Source organism: Salvelinus namaycush, chromosome 35 (genome assembly GCF_016432855.1).
Source record: "Salvelinus namaycush isolate Seneca chromosome 35, SaNama_1.0, whole genome shotgun sequence".
NCBI lineage: Eukaryota > Metazoa > Chordata > Actinopteri > Salmoniformes > Salmonidae > Salvelinus > Salvelinus namaycush.
In genome coordinates, this window is record NC_052341.1 from 13,391,734 (window position 1) to 13,415,808 (window position 24,075).

Here is a 24,075-nt window from a genome sequence, read left to right on the forward strand (position 1 = left end):
AGGATAAATCTGCACTATCTTAGGTTTCGCTCATTGGTTGTTCTTTCATTGCAGATATTACCATTGGTGCTTTTATGGCTGATAGTGTGGTGTTATTGAGGTGAGTGGTTGTATTGTTGAAGTTGGAATGTAATATATTTTGGTGTTACACGAACAGTGGCTTTGTTTCACTGTCCATACCAGCATACCACTTTGAATGTGTGCACAATACATTGTTTTATTCTAAGAGTTAACCTATGCTTCTGTAGATATTGGAAAAGAGCAGTATAAACGCATACAGTGGAACAGAGTATGTTTTTCATCACAGAAAGACATTAATGCCAAGCTGTGTCCACTGCAGTACCATGTTCAACATGTTGTAAGTCCATTGACACCACGTTGTGTTTTATTGGTTGTAGGTCCATTGACACCATGTTGTATTGTAATGGTTGTAAGTCCATTGACACCATGTTGTATTGTAATGGTTGTAAATCCATTGACACCATGTTGTATTGTAATGGTTGTAAATCCATTGACACCATGTTGTATTGTATTGGTTGTAGGTCCATTGACACCATGTTGTATTGTAATGGTTGTAAATCCATTGACACCATGTTGTATTGTATTGGTTGTAGGTCCATTGACACCATGTTGTATTGTATTGGTTGTAAATCCATTGACACCATGTTGTATTGTAATGGTTGTAAGTCCATTGACACCATGTTGTATTGTATTGGTTGTAGGTCCATTGACACCATGTTGTATTTTAATAGTTGTAGGTCCATTGACACCACGTTGTGTTTGGTCTCTAGGTCCCGACCGGTGATCACTGTGGACGTGTCCATCTACCTGCCTGTCTCCATCAACATCTCTGTTCCTCAGTGTCACGAGGGACCACAGCACCTCAACTGTTTCAACGCTACAGTCTGCCTGCTCTTCAGAGGAAAACACCTGCCTGGACAGATAGGTGAGCACAACTACAGCATAACTACAGCAGACACAAAATAATGTACAACGCACTTAAGTTGATAGTGGTATGTTTGAAATGGGACCCCTCATATGCCTTGTTTTAGTAGTTAGAACTAGTAGACTATATTGTAGTGGATTATTCAGAGCGATTTGTGAATGTGCCACTGAATTGTGTCATTCCATGATGTAGCCTTTGGCCAATGGATGCTGCCTATGGTTGTGGTTCTCCTTCAGTCTACTGGTCTAGTCTGGTTATAATCCAGCCAATAGGTGTTGACAGTTTAGATGTGGTCCTGGTTAGCTGTTTAGGTGTGGTCCTGGTTGGTTGTTTAGGTCTGGTCATGGTGTTCTGAGTGTTCAGTGTTTAAGTGTTTGGTCATGGTTATCGTTTGACTCTTTAGGTGTGTTCATGGTTGACTGTTGTTTGGGTGTGGCCACAGTTGGGTGTGGTCGTGTTAAGCACCCCCCAGGACAGGGAAATAGCCTGCTGTTTCATTACATAATGAGGAGCAGATCCAGGGCCAGGCGTAACAGCAGGAATAAGGGTTCTCTGTTCTCTTCTGTTTGACTGTTTGGCACGACCAGTGGAAAGTAGTTCTGCACTGCAGCACCTCGTGTCTTTCTGTTTGGTGATGACGCCTGGTAGTGTATGTATGTATGTGTGTGTGTGTGTGTGTGTGTGTTTCTGTTCTGTTTGGTGAAAACGCCTGGGCCGGTAATGAACACTCAACGCCCCTTTCCGCCTGACAGGGTGAGGTCATGGAAGGCACCCCCTCACACACATAAACACGCACACGCATACATGCATGCACATACACACAAACCATGGCGCAAGCACCACACCGAGATGCATACACACACACACACCGAGATGCACAAATTCACACACCCACACACACACAGTACATTTACATTTTTGTGTAATTTCTTTATAACTGGGAATAAAGTGACAGATGGTAAACAGTAGCAGCGTATGTGATGAGTCAAAAAAGTTTGTGAAAAAAGTGTCAATGCAGATAGTCCAGGTAGCTATTTGGTTAACTATTTAACTAACTATTTTAACAGTCTTATGGCTTTGGGGTAGAAGCTGTTCTATGGACTTACCTATTCACTTCTAGCCAGGATAATGGCAATAAAGCCGAAAGAAGATATACACAAAGCAAATGTTTTACTTCATAACTATCAGCTGGCTATATGTGAATCATAATAATGTAGCTAACCAGATAGTATAACTGGTAAAAATGCCCTAAAACCAATGTTATCCAAAGTAGATGTTAATTCTTTGTTGGTAGCTAGCTAACAGTCCTTTGTGGCTATCTGGCTAGCTAACATTCGCAGCTAGCCAGTTAGCGCTATTGACTTACTATGGTCTTACGACCTACACACACTACAGTGTGTATTGTAGGCAGGTAAACATGCCAAAATTAACACAGCATGTATTTATTAACGTAGCAAGATAAAATATTGTAGTCAGGCAAATTTGAGATGTGAATAGGCAACATTTCATTCCGAAGTCGGAGTGTATTTTATCTTGCTTCAGTTGAAATAATGTCCACAATTGATTTCAAAAGAAAATTTGCATTTTTACATGGTTGCTTCATATTTCTTTGCATACTTTCCGTTGAAGCTTGAATCAATGCATGCTTCAAAATATGTACATGTAAATGCTCCATTTCGCATAATTTGATTTGGACTTATACTCCAACCCTCCCATGCTTCAATTCGCGTGCTCAAAGCACGGTAATATGCATTTTGAGAAACAACCTATGGCTTGGGAGGCTGGACTCTATTCCAATTTTTAGGGCCTTCCTCTGAGATTGCCTCGTATAGAGATTGCCTGATCTGTGGATCTGTTGGGGCGTTATGCAAATTGGAGTAGGTCCAGGGTGTCTGGAATGATTGTGTTGATGTGAGTAATGAAAGCATTTCATGGCTACAGATGTGAGAGCTACGGGGCGATAGTCATCTAGACAGGTTACCTTAGTGTTCTTGAGCACAGGAACTATGGTGGTCTGCCTGAAACATGTAGACTGGGTCAGGGAGAGACTTACCAGCTGGTCAGCGCATGCTCTGAGTACACGTCTTGGTAATCCGTCTGGCCCCACTGCCTTGTGAATGTTAACCTGTTTAAAGGTCTTACTCACATCGGCTATGGAGTGCGTGATCACTCAGTCGTCCCGGAACAGCTGGTGCTCTCAAGCATGGATCTGTTGGGGCGTTATGCAAATTGGAGTAGGTCCAGGGTGTCTGGAATGATTGTGTTGATGTGAGTAATGAAAGCATTTCATGGCTACAGATGTGAGAGCTACGGGGCGATAGTCATCTAGACAGGTTACCTTAGTGTTCTTGAGCACAGGAACTATGGTGGTCTGCCTGAAACATGTAGACTGGGTCAGGGAGAGACTTACCAGCTGGTCAGCGCATGCTCTGAGTACACGTCTTGGTAATCCGTCTGGCCCCACTGCCTTGTGAATGTTAACCTGTTTAAAGGTCTTACTCACATCGGCTATGGAGTGCGTGATCACTCAGTCGTCCCGGAACAGCTGGTGCTCTCAAGCATGGTTCAGTGTTGCTTGCCTCAAAGCTAGCATAGACGGCATTTAGCTTGTTTGGTAGGCTTTCATCACTGGGCAGCTCGTGGCTGGGTTTCCCTTTGTAATCTGTGATAGTTTGCAAGCCCTGCCAAATCCGACGAGCATCAGAACCAGTGTAGTAGGATTTGATCTTAATCCTGTATTCACCCTTTGCCTGTTTGATGATTTGTCGGAGGGCGTAGCGGGATTTCTTATAAGCATCCAGGTTAGTGTCCCGCTCCTTGAAAGCGGTAGCTCTAGCCTTAAACTCAGTGCAGATGTTGCCTGTAACCCATGGCTTTTGGTTGGGATATGTACGTATGGTCACTGTGGGGACGATGTCATCGATGCACTTATTAATGAAGCCGGTGACTAATGTGGTAAACTCCTCAATGTTATCAGATGAGTCAGGGAACATATTCCAGTCTGTGCTAGCGAAACAGTCCTGTAGCTTAGCATTCACTTCATTGGACCACTTCCGTGTTCAGCGCGCCACTGGTTCTTCCTGTTTGAGATTTTGCTTGTAAGCAGGAATCAGGAGGATGGAGTTATGGTCAGATTTGCCAAATGGGGGGCGAGAGAGAGGGAGAGCTTTGTATGCATCTCTGTGTGTGGAGTAAAGGTGATCTTGCCTTGCTTTGCCTCTAGCTGCACAGGTGACATGCTGGTAGAAATTAGGTAAAGCAGATTTCAGTTTTCCTCCATTAAATCACCGGCTACTAGGAGCACCACTTTTTGGATGAGCATTTTCTTGTTTGCTAATGGCCCTATACAGCTCTTTGAGTGCAGTCTTAGTGATAGCATCGGTTTGTGGTGGTAAATAGAAATATACAAAAATTATAGATAACTCTTGGTAAATAGAATGCCTCATGATATACCATACTAACTCCGGCGAGAAGAACCTTGAGACTTCCTTAACATTAGAGATTGCGCACCAGCTGTTGTTAACAAAGATCCAAACACCACTCCCGTTGAGCTTACCCGACGCTGCCGTTCTGTTCTGCCGATTCATAGAAAAACCAGCTGGAATATTATCCATCTCCTTGTTCAGCCAAGTTTCAGAGAAACATAGGTAATTACAGTTCTTCAGATCCCGTTGATAGGATAGTCTCAAAAGGAGTTTGTTCGGTTTGTTCTCCAGTGATTTGTAGAATAGAACAGAGAGTAGAAGCGGATAATTTACTCTCCACCGTAGCTTCATCAGGGTACCTGTACGTCAGCCTCTATATCGCTGTCTCTTTCTCTTCCGAGTGTCAGGGATTAGGGCCTGGTCTGGGGTGAGCAGTATGTCCTGTGCCGCCGTCTCATTGAAGTAGAAATCTTCATCCAAATTAAGGCTGTTGATCACTGTTCTGATGTCCAGAAGCTCTTTTCGGTCATAGGAAACGATGGCGGAAACATTATTTACGAAAAAAGTTAAGATCAGCTCCAAAGAACACACAAAATAGTAGAATTGGTCAGCTGCCCGTAAAACGGCCGCTATACATTCCAGCTTAATTTCCTGTGTGTGTGCATGTCTGGTAGTGAGACATGATGACATCTCCAACTAAGGCTTGACCGGACTGGGGCTGTGGCAGTCACGAAATTCCGTCAGCCGGTGATTGTCAAGCTGTCGGTCTCACAGTAATTGACAGTTAATTAACATTAACACATGTAGCGTCTCCTGGCTTCCACACATAGCCTACAAGCCATTTTAAAAAAGTCTAATAAATCCATGTAATATAACCTACACCTTCACAATAAGCACTTTGATAATGCTTCGAATTTCACAGTGGCATCCCCTTTGTGGCCGTAATGCACCCCAAAAAACCATGCCTTTTGTGGCCTGGAGTGCTGCGTTGTGCCCTTCTTCCTTAGTGTGCTGCGCAATCCGATGTGCCTCTCACTCATATGGCTCTCTGTCACGTGATCAGGTCTTTCTCACAGGCTACAAGTGAAGACAGACACATCGGGGACGCAACTGCGCAAGTCCTTATCCACTTCCGAGGTGCATATTGAAGCTATTTGAAGAACTGTCCACATTTACTTTTCGTCAGCCAACAGGATGAGTAGGCCTAACGAACAGCAAAAGCACTAGCCTATGTCAATCTACTATCTCCCATAGTACAAAAGTCAACCTATTCTATTCTGTGTGAGAAATAAATATTCCAAACATAGTCTGGGACAGATAGATCCCAAATGACTACAACCACTAGCATCCCCAAAACTTTTTCATGCAATGTGGCTGCCGTAACAGATCAGAACGTTTATCTTAAAATGTTGATAAACTATTATGCTATTTCTTCACATTATAAGCACAGCAATGTGTACATGGTATTAGGCTATAAGCGTGAATGTTCCATTAGCGGAAAACACCATTATCAAAAGTGACCGCAAATGCAATTATGCATGTAATGCTTTTATTATAAAGGTGCATTTTTATGGTAAATTATCTTTCCCAAACTTGAAACTCACACGCTGCTTATATATGCCAGTTATTAATATGCTTAATTAATGTGCTAAATTTAAAAAAAGTTATTTAGCAATTTTAGTTGTGATACAAAGCATATTAAAACATATAGGCCTATTGGCTAGGCTACATGAGGTGTGCGACTATGATTAGAAAAAGTCGCAAAAAAAGGCATTGGGCATCATTCCCAAGTGATAATATATAATTCACAAGTGATAGGCTAATATTGTCACCCATCAGACGATTCTTGATTTAATCTTGTCTTTAAATATACTAAATAATATATGTGTGTGAATTTTTTATTTATTTAGAATGGACCATTATCATGCACCTGTATCGAAACGAGGCAGCGGGAGAAAATACATGTCATCTATGCACTTAAATAGCGAATGGAGGATGCTTTTCCCCGTGGTTTATTTTCATGCCAGCCAGGTAGGCTATACTCCTGCTGTAAATATAAGCAATGTGCTTAATATTAGGAAAGTTGAGAAATAGATATAGTAGGCCTAGCCTATAGAAAGCTGATGGGATCCTCCTCTTTTTATTAGTGGCCATCACTCTGTTTTCTCCCGCAATTGCATAGCCTATAGAAATGTTGAGCAACATGAGCTCATGGGCTCTCATGAAGTGTTTGATTAGATTTTCGAATACATTTTCATTGAAGTCAAGAGTGATTAGAGGGACAATGGAGTGCTGAGTCTATTGTAGTTAGCAAGTTTGGTAGGCTACTAATGACCAGCAGCAGCATCAGAGCTTGGAGAAGCCTAATTACAGTGACTATACAGTCATGTGGAATTTGACTGCCTTCATGACACGTGACCGCCAGTGTGGCGGTAATACGTCACCGCATCAGCCCTAGACCTGACTAAGATCCACCTTGGATCGAAACATTGTCACTATTAAAAGGTGCTATTAGGAGCCTTACATTGCCTCTCTAACTAACACATGTGGGCCTCTCTCTCCCCTATGTTTGACTGTATGAATATGTCTTATTCAGGCTGTGTGAAGTGAAACATGACTTAGCTTTAACTAACCCATGATTCCCACTCTCTCTCCTCTCCCCCAGAGTTGCTGTATAACCTGACAGCTGATGTGGATAAGAGACAGAGGAGCCAGCCTTCTAGAGTGTACTTGGTTCAGAACGGAGCCCAGATGAGCTCTGTGAGCAACAAGCTCAGTCTGAACATCAACACAGTGGAGTGCCAACAATACACTGCATACGTTAAGGTGAGTTCCTAGACCTCAGTCATATGAGGGAGTCAGTCATATAGCTTTCACCTGGATTCACCTGATCAGTCTTTGTCTTGGAAAGAGCTGGTGTTCCTAATGTTTTGTACACTCAGTGTAGCAAAATGCTTGTGTTTCTAGCTCCAACAGCGCAGTAATATCTAACAATTTCACAACATATACCCAATACACACATCTAAGTAAAGGAATGGAATTAAGAATATATAAATATATGGATGAGCAATGTCAGAGCGGCATAGACTAAGATACAGTAGAATATAATACAGTATATACATATGATTAATGCAAAATATGTAAACATTATTAAAGTGACTAGTGTTCCATTTATTAAAGTGGCCAGTGATTTTCAAGTCTATGTATATAGCCTCTAATGTGCTAGTGATGGCTATTTAACAGAAGCTGCTTTTCAGTCTTTCTGTCCCAGCTTTGATGCACCTGTACTGACCTCGCCTTCTGGATGATAGCGGGGTGAACAGGCGGTGGCTTGGGTGGTTGTTGTTCTTGATGTGTGTGGTTGCATGTGTGTATGACAGTTCAACAGTCTGTTTGAGTGGTATTTGACTGTAGCCTGCTGGGTCAGGTCAAAGGTGACAGGCAGTCGGTCATAATGGTTCATAAAACCACTGTTTACTTTCAGACTGTGCTGTCATCTCCAAATGGGTAGAAACCATAGACATTGAAACCAGTTGATAGTAATAGCGCTGACGTCATCCACGTATTCTTAGGGAAAACTCCCGATGGCGCATGAAGCCGGAAGTATTTGAATTTGAAGCGCTCAAAGGATCATGGCCGATGTAGTCATTTTCATTTTGCCTGAGAGAGTAAACCCAATGCTGCAAGATGACGTCACCGTCAATAACGGAAGCCTTGGACATAAACAGTCGAAAACCAACCGATCACAACTCAGTTAGGCTAGATTGGATTTATATATAAATTATACAATTATTTTATCTTGATTCTGTATTTTTATATAATTGTAGGCTATCTTTATCATTTGTGCAACTGCTCTGTCATCCTCTGTTCTCCGCTCTGTCATCCTGTGTTCTCCACTTTGTCATCTTCTGTCGTCCTCTGTTCTCCGCTCTGTCGTCCTCTGTTCTCCGCTATGTCGTTCTCTGGCAGCCCCATAGACATTGGTCAGCCACTCCATCTACTCTTGACAGGCTTTTTGACTCTGCGCTCTCATCTGGATAGCACACCACACCCCCTTAGGTGCACGTGTAAAGAGCGTGCCTGAGGGAACGAGCATCCTCGTAGCCTGCTGATCCGTGATTGGTCTGTGTCAGCATGTGTGACAAAAAATGTACTAGTCAGAATGGATCACTATTTAATTAAATATCTTGAACTTTAAAATAATTCACCGTGGGGATCGAACTTGATCATAATTTAAAAGAAATAGTGCCCAAAATGGCAGGCCCCCCCCAAAAAAATAGTTGGCCGTTCTGGTGATCGTAATTTACATAGGCATTCTAGGGCAGACTATGGCTTTTGGCACCGCTAGGTTGAAACGCAGTAGCCGACCAGCAGAGCTTGTGACTTCACGCTCCAGATGGACAGAGGGGGCCTTGTAGAAACAGGAGGCAGAAAAGTAATCTATTACACAGACAACATAGCTAAGGTGCAGGGAAATATGTGACTTAAATTGGAGAAAGAACCCTCCGCATTCACTGTTGAGCCATGCAAATTTCAGTCATTTAATTTCCAAGCTTTCTGTCACAGTAGTAAACCTTTGTCACTATTCTCAGATAGTATAGCCTAGAACTCCAACGAAGCCTATTTTTAAACTACGTTTTAATGACTGCAATTTGCATGGATCTTAATGTGCAGACGAAAGCTTCTCGTACTCAGTAAAAACATTAGACAGACGCTCCATTGTCACTTCATAAGTAGTAGTTACTTTATGGTAGCCAGCTGATTCAGAAGCGGCAATAGAGCGGACCTATGTCCTGAGGTCTGAGGGCGTACATTTATGTCTCACCTCCTGCTAATGGGGACCAGAGGTCCCACCCCACACGGAGCCAGTACATTTTACTGCCATTCTTTACAGTGGACCCCAGGCTCATTTCTCCCTGGGAGGCTGAGCCCGACTGAACTATGCAGTGAAAGGATCTGTCATTATAATGCTAGCCTTCTCTTCATCTCTCTCTCAGCCCTGTGATAAGTGTACTTAAGTGATAATGCCTGAGAAGCCAGTGTTTGGAGGATATATGGGCACGGGTGTTGTTTAGTATATCCTCCAATATATCCTCTAAACACCGGCTTCGATGGCATTATCACTTTTATACAACGGGTTACCAACATATTCAAATAATAATTGACATATTTTCATTAAAAACGTTATTTTATTGAATTGATCATACTATTTCATCCTTCCACAAGATATAGTCACAAAACAAATCTAGGGTTGCTACCCAAGCCAGCTGGACGTTCGTTCTATCGGTTCAGTTCCCAGAGATGTGTCTGTTCTGTGTCTATGGACGCGACCCAGTCGTTCGTTCTAAATGTTCCATTGCCATACTGGCTGGCAACGTTCTTATCCCTTGCTTGCTAGCTAGCCTACTACGGCTAACTTTACAGTCACGTCAAACAGTGCAGCCATAATAACAGCAAAGTAACTGCATTTGCATTTGTTTAAGCTGTTTTCTAGAGACATTTATTTAGATACATCCATAACAATGAGCTAATGAGGCGCGATTTCGCCTAGCATAGAAAATGTGTTCTCTCGTCAGGACACTGTAGTTCCGAGGCACTAGCCAACAACACAGCTAACACAAATCACTTCAAACTGAAACTGGAAAGACCACAAACTACCTGCACTTCGTTTCATTTGAACTTTTTTCAATTTACATTTTTTTGTATATATCCATAAAAATTATGCCAGCTGATTCATGATTTCGAATGGTTGAGAAAAGCTGCCTGCCTGTCTGTCTCGTCGCGACTCCCGACACGTTCATTACTCTGGGACAGCTAGAGATCGAATTTGAATATTGAAACAATGTTGCAGACAGCAAAGTTTATACAAATTTTCGCTGTTGAAAACTAAATGTTACTCTAAAAGAAATTAGATAATGGCTAGGTGCTTTTTATAGTTGAGATCAAGTTTATAAATTGCCTGGCTGGGCTGATACAGTGGATTGTGCAGTCAGATGGAACAGAGTAAATAGGCATTTTAACGTCATAGATTAAGCCAGTGGTAACTTGTGGAATAGACACCGGCTGGAATGCGCTTTTAACAAATCAGCATTCAGGATTAGACCCACCCATTATCTAAATCACTACATTGCACAGAACAGTTGTAACAATAATAATCCTCATTTATCATACTGGGTAATGTGTGAGGCTGAGGCTTCGTATTCTGTTGTATTCTGTTATTTTAACTTAAGACACACAACTTAGTCATGTCATATGTGAGGCTTTCAACTACATTTTACATTACATTTTAGTCATTTAGCAGACGCTCTTATCCAGAGCGACTTACAGTAGAGTGCATACATTTTATTACATTTTACATACTGAGACAAGGATATCCCTACCGGCCAAACCCTCCCTAACCCGGACGACGCTATGCCAATTGTGCGTCGCCCCACGGACCTCCCGGTTGCGGCCGGCTGCGACAGAGCCTGAAGAACCCAGCCCAGCCTGGGCGCGAACCCAGAGACTCTGGTGGCGCAGCTAGCACTGCGATGCAGTGCCCTAGACCACTGCGCCACCCGGGAGACACAACTACACATAGTAACACAGTTATCTAGCCTTAAACAATGAAAAGTTATGTTTATTCATCCGATCTATCCAGTGAAGTGGGGATCATTTTGTGGAGTCAGTGGTACTCCTAGATGACTATAGTAGTCATTGATACTTAGACACTTAGGGTTGCCTCTTCTAATTTAACACTGTAATCAGACAGAGCATAAACTGTTAGCTTCAACTGTGTAAATTGTAGGTATGCAATAAAAAGTATTGTATTGTTAATTCCCAAAGTAAACATGTTCAACATCTATACAGCAATATCTCTATTTTTTTGCATCCCAAAAGGCACCAGATTCCCTTTATAGTGCACTCATTTTGACCAAAGCCCTATGTGGGGCCCTAAGTGCACTATAAAGGGAATAGGGTGCCATTTGGGACTCAGCCTCTGTGTTTCTGGGTGGGCAGTAGTGTACTGTAGATTAGCTTTGACATCTGGTGTGTGCCACGTACGTAACTAACTGGCATCTCTCTGGCACTGTGTGCTTTAATGTACTAGCAGGGATAAACACTCTTCCAGTAATACTGAGAGTGGGATTCATCAGGCCAGAACCACATGTCATGATAGAGTTGAGCTGTGTAGTAGAATAGAACAGAACTTTGTTTAAAAACATTGGCAATGTACAATTGTTTGATTAACCAGAGATGAGAGGAACACTTATTCTGCTTTGTGGAGTTAAATAGTGTTCAAAATGTGGTGCAAGAATTACACTTCCAAAATAACCTCTTGGATATAGCATTATTTATAGTCAATGAATTACTATTTAAAGGTGTGACATATTGTTATAAACTTCCAATATAACCTTTTGTATTTCACTTTCTGTGACATTTATTTTCGCATTACATTTTTTATTAGATTCGCTTGACACCTTTAAAAAAATATATAAAAAAATCGCACACACACACACACACACACACACACACACACACACACACACACACACACACACATGCATATTCATACACAACCACATACTCTTACATATTTTGTGTGAAGAAATGTTGAGTCTGAATTAGCTTATTGTAGGTTTAAAGAGGAGTGTGTAGGCTCAGCACATGTACCCATGAGGTAGTGTAGTGGTTATTGTTGGATTGAAGGGGTATATTTTCCTGACTTTGTTGTGTGGGGTAAGGAACACATATGTGTGAACAAGGAATAGACACTGCTTCTATACAGTTCTATAGATTAGTTAAATAAAGGTTACATTTTAAATGTAAATCACCACCACAAGCCAACCAAAGAATCAGTGCACTCACCCATCTTCGCTAGCTCAGAATCCCGCACAAGTAGAATTCCAACCTAACCACACCAGACTGCTTAGACTACTAGAGTGATCATGGCTTTCAGTCTGACCTTTGATACTGTACATATGATTGAGGGAAATGGAGGGGAGAAAAATATTATAGTATAGAGATTATAGGGATTACACACTTTAATCTAATCCTCTAAGTGTTTGTTTGTGACTCTGAGAAAAGACTGAAGAGAGAGATGCCCATCCTATCATTTATCTTGTTAAAGTGTGTGCCCACATGAGCCAGGCCTTCTATTTGCTGGTTGAGGTATGCTAATGGAAAACAGCTGGTGCCCATCTACATCCTCCGGGAGACCCTGCCTCATGCACATATGGCTAAAACACAGGATCCCACTATTAGAGGTTAACGTCACAGCAGAGCAGGGTGGTGTCGTTTCAAATGGAACTGGTTGGGTGGGTGTGTGAACTCCACCACGCTGTCTGTCGCTGGCTCCGGTGGGTGATGCAATGGAAAACCTAGCTGTAGCTGTGTTTGGGGTTGACTGACTGGCTCTGACCATGCCTGGTGTATGACTGGTAGGGGTAGCAGTCCATGTCATGAGCTATTTTAAGATATTTAAGTTGCTTGAACAGTACTGTATCTCGGCATGACCGTCCATGGATAGACATGGCAGTTTATCAATCCTGCTCAGTAAAAAACAAAGATGTTATTTCTGTTGTTTCAGCCTAACCATTATTATAATAGCTGTTCATTCACTGCTATAAATAGATTCTGGGGAATGTTGGCACAAGCCAAAGGACAAAGGAAAAACAGATTATTTTACACAGATGGACCTGATTTGGATTAATCAGTTGATCAATTCATCTTCAGGCTAACTTTCTGATCTAACTTGTAATGGACAGTGTACAAATGGACTAAGAAAGATTAGAAACCACAGGGTAATTCTTCACAACCCTACATCTGAGGCAGATATCAGGAATGACCACTCACTCAGTTAATCACACAATATTATGGAGTGCGAGTTAAATAATAGTGAAATCATAACATGTTTTTTCTAAAGCAATTCCTGAAATTATATAAGTCTTTCATGTTGATAATTTTAAACATGTTTTGGTTGGCGGGTGAACGGTTATGGAAAGGCATACCAGACCTCCAGATGGACTTTGTTTGGTTATTTTTAGCTAAATAAACTACACACTGTATTTACCTCAGTCATACCTCACATTCTAGAGAGGGAAAACAGGATTGTTATAATGATGAATGCTGAATGATTTGGGTGGTTGAAATGACTGGGGGGGGGGATGCATGTGTGCGTGCTGAATGATGTGGGTGCTTGAAATAAGCAGTAGGGTCCAGGAGGCTGTGTATACTTGAGTGAGTGATTACAAGAGCTGAGAGCTAGAGAAAAACACCCATATTATTCTCTACCCTTCATTTTCAAGTCTCACGTTCAGGCATTTTCGTGCAATTGGCACATTATCTCTTTGTTTATTGTATCTGAGCTGACTGTACACCACCAGACACCCTTGAAAATGAATCGTGAAATAGCTTACAGGTTTGGCTCAGTATTCATCTACTTTTTGTATCTGGATATTATACTAAAGCTTAAGCAATCGTTGTCTTCAAGGAGCTGGAAAATCATATACTATACTTTTAAACTTTTGACAGTTAGTCTAACTTTTTGTGATATGCCCATCAACTACCAATCAAGCATAGAAATAAAATGACTGTAACGGAAAAAAACGTTCATTCTATTTTCTATGTCTACTTCATTGGTACACACGGGATGGGATGTTACGAAGAGTGCGCATTAACCAAGCTAGCTCCAGCGGTTGTCAGGCTGGAGGTCACTTTTCTGTGTGTCACTATGACATCTTCACTTGTTTACAGTTTTTTGGTCCTCTGTAGCTCAGTTGGTTGAGTGTGGCGCTTGCAACGCCAGGATACTGGGTTCGATTCCCGGGACCACCTGTACATAAAATGTATGAACGTATGACTGTAAGTTGCTTTGGATAAAAGTGTCCGCTAAATGGCACATCTATTAACAGCCAAATGTCCAGTGCTCATACCCAACTTTTCCCCCAGGAGAAGCTCCAAGGTCCAGACATCAGAATAGGTTGATGGGTCTTTAAATACCCAGTGGTGCCAGGACACTGTTAGAGGATATTCAATACTGCCAGCCAAGTAGGGCTCTCCCCAACAACAACAAAATTATTGGTCGACCGAGAGTCGTCTGTTTAAAACTTGTATTTTTCCATATATAGACACACCCTATGTTTGAATAAAATCAACTATATGTATGCTACTAAGCTTGTCTGATGCTTTAAACACTGCGTTTAAAATTGAAGACACTCAAATGACTAAAGAGTGAGCCAGAGATCATTATAACCCAACCAGAAGAAAACCTGTTCCTTACCCTCCTCCCACTGCTGCTGGCCTTCACAGATTCTGCAATTACGCTCCTGAAGTTGCCGGCAATAGGCTACACCAGTGGTCGTCAACCTTTTCCATTTGGAGTGTCAAGTTATCGTACCATTTCTACTGATCTGCCTGCCAGTTATGATTTTCCTATGCACATTTTTGTGGAACAGTTTCATTTAATTTATAATAAAGTCTTCATATCGCAAAATCAATGTCATGTGATGAATCAAAATTCTGTCTACAGTACCAGTCAAAAGTTTGGACACACCTACTCATTCAAGGGTTTTTCTTAATTTTTACTATTTTCTACATTGTAGAATAATAGTGAAGACATCAAAACTATGAAATAACACATATGGAATCATATAGTAACCAAAAAAGTGTTAAAAAATCGAAATATATTTGAGATTCTTCAAAGTAGCCACCCTTTGCCTTGATGACAGCTTTGCACACTTTTGGCATTCTCTCAACCAGCTTCACGAGGAAAGATTTTCCATCAGTCTTGAAGGAGTTCCCACATATGCTGAGCACTTGTTGGCTGCTTTTCCTTCACTCTGCAGTCTAACGCATCCCAAACCATATCAATTGGGTTGAGGTCGGGTGATTGTGGAGGCCAGGTCATCTGGTGCAGCACCAACACTCTCCTCCTTGGACAAATAGCCCTTACACAGCCTGGAGGTCTGTTCATGGGTTATTGTCCTGTTGAAAAACAAATGATAGTCCCACTAAGCGCAAACCAGATGGGATGGCGTATCACTGCAGAATTCTGTGGTAGCCATGCTGGTTAGGTGTTCCTTGAATTCTAAATAAATCACTGACAGTGTCACCAGCAAAGCACTCCCACACCATCACACCTCCTCCTCCATGCTTCACAGTGGGAACCACACATGCGGAGATCATCCATTCACCTATTCTGATCTCACAAAGACACGGCGGTTGGAACCAAAACTATCAAATTTAGACTCGTCAGACCAAAAGACAGATTTCCACCAGTCTAATGTCCATTGCTCGTGTTTCTTGGCCCAAGCAAGTCTCTTTTTCTTATTGGTGTCTTTTAGTAGTAGTTTCTTTGCAGTAATTTGACCATGAAGGCCTGATTCACACAGTCTCCTCTGAACAGTTGATGTTGAGACGTGTCTATTACTTGAACTCTATGAAGCATTTATTTGGGCTGCAATCTGAGGTGCAGTTAACTCTAATGAACTTATCCTCTGCAGCAGAAGTAACTCTGGGTCTTCCTTTCCTGTGGCGGTCCTCATGAGACATTTTCATCATAGCTCTTGATGATTTTTGCGACTGCACTTGAAGAAACGTTCAAAGTTCTTGAAATGTTCCATATTGACTGACCATCATGTCTTATTTGAGCAGTTCTTGCCATAATATGGACTTAGTCTTTTACCAAATAGGGCTATCTTCTGTATACCACCCCTACCTTGTCACAACACAACTGATTGGCTCAAACTCATAAAGAAGGAAAGAAATTCCACAAAGAAGAATATATTTAGATTTTAAATATATTTAGATTTGTTCAACACTTTTTTGGTTACTACATGATTCCATCATGTTATTTCATAGTTTTGATGTCTTCACTATTATTCTACAATGTAGAAAATAGTACAGAAATAAAGAAAACCCCTTGAATGAGTAGGTGTGTTCAAACTTTTGACTGGTACTGTAGATCCTCCTTGGAGAATGTAATGGAACTAATAGCCTGCTACGCTAGCTAGCTAGCTAGCTAGCTTCACCACTTCTCATGACCGCAAAGGACAGTGGCCCATGGCAAGGTTTCTGGACACATACTGTATGAATACCACAAAAGGGCTGTGAGATTGGCTTGTTGAAACATAAATGTGCATATGAGGATGGTTAGATTGCAGACGCTATAAACCTACCACCTGGTGTGATCACACAGACAGTTTGAGAAGTAGTGTCGTCTGCCTAATAAAGCTATCCAGGAAGAGGAAGAGGCATGTTTACTGAGGACGTGAAACACACACTGTCATTTCCCATAGCCAAATGGGACGTCATCCAAAGTCGTAATAAGTGGAACACAGTTTAGTTTAGCCAGCTACATCATCAATATCACTGTTAACATTACACCACACCACTACACTATAAACTATCCATAGACAAATTATGTGCTCCCTCCACTTCTGTACTTTAGCAATATTAAAACACTGATAGACTGACTCCCAGAGACACCCCTGCCAGCCACATACACTTTGAGACCCAGAACATCAGCTCTGCGACTCACGGTTTGACTTCAGTATTCTACGTTTGTCCAGGGGGAGGATAAACATCAAGATTCAACAGTTAAGTTTAGGCATTCATTCAGAATGGGTAAGGGTTAAGGTTTGGGATAGGGTTAAAAAAGAAAAATGAGTGCCTAGCACTGGGATAGAACCCGCGACCCAAGAGCCGGAGCTCACGGCTTACGCCCATCCACAATGCCCTAGCAAGCCACAAGCCTACTTGATGGTAATAGTGCTCACCGTTGCCCTTAGAGGCCAGTTTTGAAGGCATCTTCGACATCCTGGGGACCTGGAAGAACATCAAATATCGCCTTGGATCTCGAGTGACCTGGCTGCTCTGAGACCCAGAGTCTCAGCCCTCACTGGCACGTTAGCAGACAGAGCCAGAGCCACACGCTTCCACCACAACCACACTGCATGCTTTGTTTGCCTCCTTATACAGTTCTGCAGCAGTAAGACATTTTCAAATCCCTCGATGCCATTCAACTGGTTTCATTTACCGCAGGCCAAGAATGCTGATACAATAACACACACACACGTGTGCACACACATACAGCTATAGACACACACAAGCATAGAGAGGAAACTGATACAATGAATCCACATGGCAGGAGGAAGGTAATAGTGTCCAGCTGGTTTCTAAAGAAAGTCACGGCAGCTCCACTCTATTTATTCAGATTCAGAAAACTTCATTGTCCTCAGAGAGGCAATTCATCTTGCAGCAGTCATAAACAATATGATGGAAAAACATTAAAATGCATTGAGGCTGTCTCTCAAATGGCACTCTATTCGGCTCTGGTCAAAAGTAGTCCACTATATAGGGAGTCATTTGGGATTACATTTACATTTAGCAGATGCTCTTATCCAGAGCGACTTACAGGAGCAATTAGGGTTAAGTGCGTTGCTCAAGGGCACATTGACAGATGTGTCGGCTGAGGGATTTGAACCAGCAACCTTTTGGTTACTTGCCCAACTCTCTTAATGGCTAGGCTAGTATAGTCAGAGGGATGTAGTCAGAACAGAGGGGGTGCTACGTGAATAAATAAAGAGGAAAAATGTAATGTATCCTGCTCTTGGAGTATATCCTTTGATATACTGCACTGTCTGCAAGTATCAGTCTGGACAGAATTGAGTGGATTAGGCAATATTACAGCACTAGATTGTGCAGAGACAGAAGATGTTTAGCATACTGTTGAGGACTTCCCCATGTGGATTTGACAGCAGGGACTAGGACAATCCATGGGCCGTTCTCATCTCAGTCCCAGTTTAGGCGGACCCCTGGGGGTACTTGGCCTATCCACAGGGGTACTTGAAAAGCCTCATGAGACCACAGGGTTACTGGTAAAATGCACATGAAACCATAGGGTTACTGGTAAAATGCACATGAGACCATAGGGTTACTGGTAAAAGGCTCATGAGACCATAGGGTTACTGGTAAAATGCACATGAGACCATAGGGTTACTGGTAAAAGGCTCATGAGACCATAGGGTTACTGGTAAAATGCACATGAGACCATAGGGTTACTGGTAAAAGGCTCATGAGACCATAGGGTTACTGGTAAAATGCACATGAGACCATAGGGTTACTGGTAAAATGCACATGAGACCATAGGGTTACTGGTAAAATGCACATGAGACCATAGGGTTACTGGTAAAATGCACATGAGACCATAGGGTTACTGGTAAAATGCACATGAGACCATAGGGTTACTGGTAAAATGCACATGAGACCATAGGGTTACTGGTAAAATGCACATGAGACCATAGGGTTACTGGTAAAATGCACATGAGGGGGTACTTCAAGTGTTACTCCGGGCAGAGCAAAATTTAGTTGGTGGTACGGTAACCAAAAAAGGTTGGGAACCACTGCAATAGAACACTAAATTTAAAAGGTTTCCTGGATGGCTCTTGTACTGGCTAGATAGCTGCCACTTAATCTCACCACACATACACACGCAGTATGTGGTGGCCAACTCTGACCGGAGTGAAGACTCTCTGCCCACTATGTTTCCCTCTAACCACTGAAAAGGAAACTCAAGTGATGTAGAAAGAAAGGAAATCTTCTCAACGAAATGTTGGCTATGGGGAGCAGTTTGGAGTAAAAAATAACTGTAGCTCTCGCTCACAATTAAAAGCTGATGATTTATTTTTTCTTTAGATGAAAAACATGACTTTTTAGCCATAGATATAGAACATTGTTTATTATCTACGTCAATGTCCTTCATCAGAAAACGTAGGTTAGTTGATAGGCTCCCGAGTGGCGCAGCGGTCTAAAGCACTGCATCTCAGTGCTAGAGGCGTCACTACAGACCCTGTTTCAATCCCGGGCTGTATCACAACCGGCCGTGGTCGGGAGTCCCATTGGTTAGGGGTGGGTTTGGCCGGGGTAGGACGTCATTGTAAATAAGAATTTGTTCTTAACTGACTTGCCTAAATAAATAAAAAATATTGATACTATGGACAACATGAGATCACACCTGTTCTCTTCTTCCCCTCTTGACTAGGACAGGATCAGATGTGTGTTCTCTGATTACAGGCTGTGATTAGAGTTCGGGCCATTAAAACGTTAGTAGAACGGAGTATAGCCTATAGTTTCTGAACAAATGGTTATGGTAACAGATGGTCACAGAGGTGCTGAATGTTTTACATTGGGACTCATCCTTTTTTTCAATTTTTTTTAATTTAACCTTTATTTAATTAGGCAAGTCAGTTAGGAACAAATTCTTATTTACTGTACAATGACGGCCTACACCGGCCAAAGCTGGACGACGCTGGGCCAACTGTGCGCCGCCCTATGGGACTCCCAATCACGGCCGGTTGTGATACAGCCTTTCTCCGAGCCAGGACAGGATCAGATGTGTGTTATCAAATCACATTTATTTGTCACATGCGCTGGATACAACAGGCCTTACAGTGAAATGCTTACTTACAAGCCCTTAACCAACAATGCTTTAAGAAAATAAATACAAATATATGTTAAGTAAAAAATAGAAAATAAAACAAATAATTAAACAGCAGCAGTAAAATAACAAGCAAGGCTATATACAGGGGGTGCGGTACAGAGTCAATGTGGAGGCTTTATACAGGGGGTGCGGTACAGAGTCAATGTGGAGGCTTTATACAGGGGGTACCGGTACAGAGTCAATGTGGAGGCTATATACAGGGGGTACTGGTACAGAGTCAATGTGGAGGCTATATACAGGGGGTACCAGTACAGAGTCAATGTGGAGGCTATATACAGGGGGTGCGGTACAGAGTCAATGTGGAGGCTATATACAGGGGGTGCGGTACAGAGTCAATGTGGAGGCTTTATACAGGGGGTACCGGTACAGAGTCAATGTGGAGGCTATATACAGGGGGTACCGGTACAGAGTCAATGTGGAGGCTATATACAGGGGGTACCGGTACAGAGTCAATGTGGAGGCTTTATACAGGGGGTACCGGTACAGAGTCAATGTGGAGGCTATATACAGGGGGTACTGGTACAGAGTCAATGTGGAGGCTATATACAGGGGGTGCGGTACAGAGTCAATGTGGAGGCTATATACAGGGGGTACCGGTACAGAGTCAATGTGGAGGCTATATACAGGGGGTGCGGTACAGAGTCAATGTGGAGGCTATATACAGGGGGTGCGGTACAGAGTCAATGTGGAGGCTATATACAGGGGGTGCTGTACAGAGTCAATGTGGAGGCTATATACAGGGGGTGCTGTACAGAGTCAATGTGGAGGCTTTATACAGGGGGTACCGGTACAGAGTCAATGTGGAGGCTATATACAGGGGGTACCGGTACAGAGTCAATGTGGAGGCTATATACAGGGGGTACCGATACAGAGTCAATGTGGAGGCTATATACAGGGGGTACCGGTACAGAGTCAATGTGGAGGCTATATACAGGGGGTGCTGTACAGAGTCAATGTGGAGGCTTTATACAGGGGGTACCGGTACAGAGTCAATGTGGAGGCTATATACAGGGGGTACCGGTACAGAGTCAATGTGGAGGCTATATACAGGGGGTACCGGTACAGAGTCAATGTGGAGGCTATATACAGGGGGTACCGGTACAGAGTCAATGTGGAGGCTATATACAGGGGGTACCGGTACAGAGTCAATGTGGAGGCTATATACAGGGGGTGCCGGTACAGAGTCAATGTGGAGGCTATATACAGGGGGTGCCGGTACAGAGTCAATGTGGAGGCTATATACAGGGGGTGCCGGTACAGAGTCAATGTGGAGGCTATATACAGGGGGTACTGGTACAGAGTCAATGTGGAGGCTATATACAGGGGGTACCGGTACAGAGTCAATGTGGAGGCTATATACAGGGGGTACCGGTACAGAGTCAATGTGGAGGCTATATACAGGGGGTACCGGTACAGAGTCAATGTGGAGGCTATATACAGGGGGTACCGGTACAGAGTCAATGTGGAGGCTATATACAAGGGGTGCGGTACAGAGTCAATGTGCGAAGGCAGGGGTTCGTTTTCGGTAATTAAGGTCATATATACATGTAGGTAGAGTTAGATGTACATGTAGGTAGAGACTATGCATAGATTATAAACAGAGAGTAGCAGCAGCGTAAAAGAGGGGTCTGGTTAGCCCTTTGATTAGCTGTTCAGGATTCTTATGACTTGGGGGTAGAAGCTGTTAAGAAGCCTTTTGGACCTAGACTTGGCACTCCGGTACCGCTTACCGTGCAGTAGCAGAGAGAACAGTCTCTGACTAGGGTGGCTGGAGTCTTTGACAATTTTTAGGGCCTTCCTTTGACACCGCCTGGTATAGAGGTCCTGGATAACAGGAAGCTTGGCCCCAAGCTTATGTACTGGGCCGTACGCACTACCCTCTGTAGTGCCTTGCAGTCGGAGGCCGAGCAGTTGCCATACCAGGCAGTGATGCAACCAATCAGGATGCTCTCGAAGTGCAGGAGATCATTTCAGATTTGTTACAGTAGTACAGTATGTACTGTAATTCTAAATAATATTTTTGTTTTTCCCAGAGTGCTTTGGTTTGTAAAAATGATTATTTGTCCAATCAGACCAGACTCAGACAAGTGGAAATCAAAAGCTTCCTGTTTATGTTTCGGGAAATCATTATCAAGATGTCACAGGAAGTTCATTTCTCAAAAACAGGAAGTCTTCAAACTCTTGTTGTCATGTAAAAACAGCAACAAAGAACGTCATTAGCTACTGTTGATATAGAATTTGAGTACACTTATTGTTTTAAAGCCTACGGGTATAAAAAGCATTCTAATGTTATCGTGCATTGTAAGAATTGTTTTTTGATCAACATAAACACTAGCACCTCCCAGACATTAAGGGATATTTGGGGATTTTGGCGATTACTAACCCTAACCCTTTATCTACTTCCCCAGAGTCCGATGAACTCCTGGATACCATTTTTATGTCTCTGTGTCCACTATGAACAAAGTTAGAGGTCGCTTCGCAAGCCAATGCTAACTAGCGTTAGCGCAATGACTTTAGGGCTATGGGTATCTGCTAGCATGTTAGTAGATAAGTAGGGGCGGCAGGTAGCCTAGTGGTTAGAGTGTTGGGCCAGTTAACCGTAAGGTTGCTAGATCAAATCCCTGAGCTGACAAGGTAAAAATCTGTCATTTTGCCCCTGAACAAGGCAGGGACCTTGTTCCTAGGCTGTTCTTCCCCTGTTCCTATGCTGTCATTATAAATAAAAATTTGTTCTTAACTGACTTGCCTAGTTAAATAAATAAAAATAAATAAAAGATAAACATAGAATTCCAGTCAATGTGCGAATGCTAGTTAGCATTGGCTGGTGAAACTACCTCCAACTTTGTTCATACTGGAGCCACTGTATGATGGTACAGTATTTCTTCTAAGCAGGACATTAGATACCCCAGCATCTCTGGTTTAGCTGCAAATGAACTTCCTGTGTAGAGTGGCTGCCGAGAAAGTGATTGAAGCCATGCTTCAGCCGGCCGCAGCCCCCATACACACACACAAACTTGCACACGTACGCGCGTATGTTGCTTCCATAAAAGGAACGGCTCTGAATCCTCATTTTCTTCAGCAGCACTAGAAGCTACAGTTGTTCTGCTTTGTGTGTGTCCTTAACGTGACTCCACACTGTGAAGGCAGTGGGACCCAGTAACACGGAAGGCCTGCCAGGGTCTTCCCTGGGGATAAGGGATAGGTGAACAAGGTGATTGGCAGGCACTGGGAATTTTGGAATTCTCAGGGATTCTGGAATTCTGAGAATGGGGAAGCAGCAGTGGAACACTCTTTTTAATTAAGAAGCTCTCTGTTTCGTCTTAAAAGTTCCACAATTCCCTCATATTTCAGTCTTTTAAGGCGCTCTCAGTCCACACTTGGTGAATTGCTAGGAGCGTGAAAAATGGGAAGTCGTCCCAAAGTGGATGACATAATAAAAGAGGAAATAGTTTTGGACTTAATTCTCCAAACATCAAACAGGCATGTTATGTACAGATGTAGGATCCTAATTTGAGCCAATTTGCTACAGCAGGAAAATAATCCTGCAGCAACAGGAAATGTGGATTATAATAAATTGTCATTTTTAGCAGGGGTTGATTCATTTTTCATTACCGCAAATCAAGTTTGACATTTTAAAGTGGAAATGTTAAACCTTAGAAGTCTTTTTAAACCTCAAATACACTGCAAGTTTGCATTTCCTTCTGAGCAGGAAAAATCTCAGCAATAAAAGAGTGATCAAATGTACATCTTACATCTGTAGTGACTTAAAAAAATAAAACTGTGCAGCTTACAGTGTTAGGGAACTGTTTGTTTTGTGTGTTAGTGAAGATGTACAGCTGTGTTGAGCTATTCCTTTGTAGTTGGTTTGTTCTCGAGGCTCACTGTGTGTTGAATGTTTTCACTTCCATGACAACCTTGTAGTTAGATATCTACATTGGGATGAATATCTAAAGCTCTTCATTTGTTGACAGAATGTACAAATAGTAAAAACAGGGAGGTTTTTAGTGTGTTTGAAGCAGAAAATGTGTGTGTGTGTGTGGAGTGCGTGTGTGTCTTTATGAATCCCAGCTGTATTTTAACTGTCTCAGGGTCAGGTCCTGAATGCCTTTTACATGATGTGTGCTGAGCTCATAAAGGTTTACTGTAATTTGTGTTTACATGCACACACACACATACTGCCATTGTTTCAGAAAGCAATTAAACCACATATGTCAGAGTCAAGG

The 24,075-nt window shown here is 42.4% G+C and overlaps 1 protein-coding gene across 1 annotated transcript in view; it reads left to right on the forward strand.

Moving 5' to 3' along the window:
• The window catches only part of itga9 (integrin, alpha 9), a 125,997-nt gene that overhangs the window by 49,283 nt on the left and 52,639 nt on the right, over positions 1-24,075 (forward strand). The window contains exons 13-15 of the mRNA XM_038975156.1: positions 55-100; positions 792-946; positions 7,037-7,197. Of these exons, the coding sequence (XP_038831084.1) occupies positions 55-100; positions 792-946; positions 7,037-7,197 (362 nt within the window). The remainder of the gene's footprint in view (positions 1-54; positions 101-791; positions 947-7,036; positions 7,198-24,075) is intronic.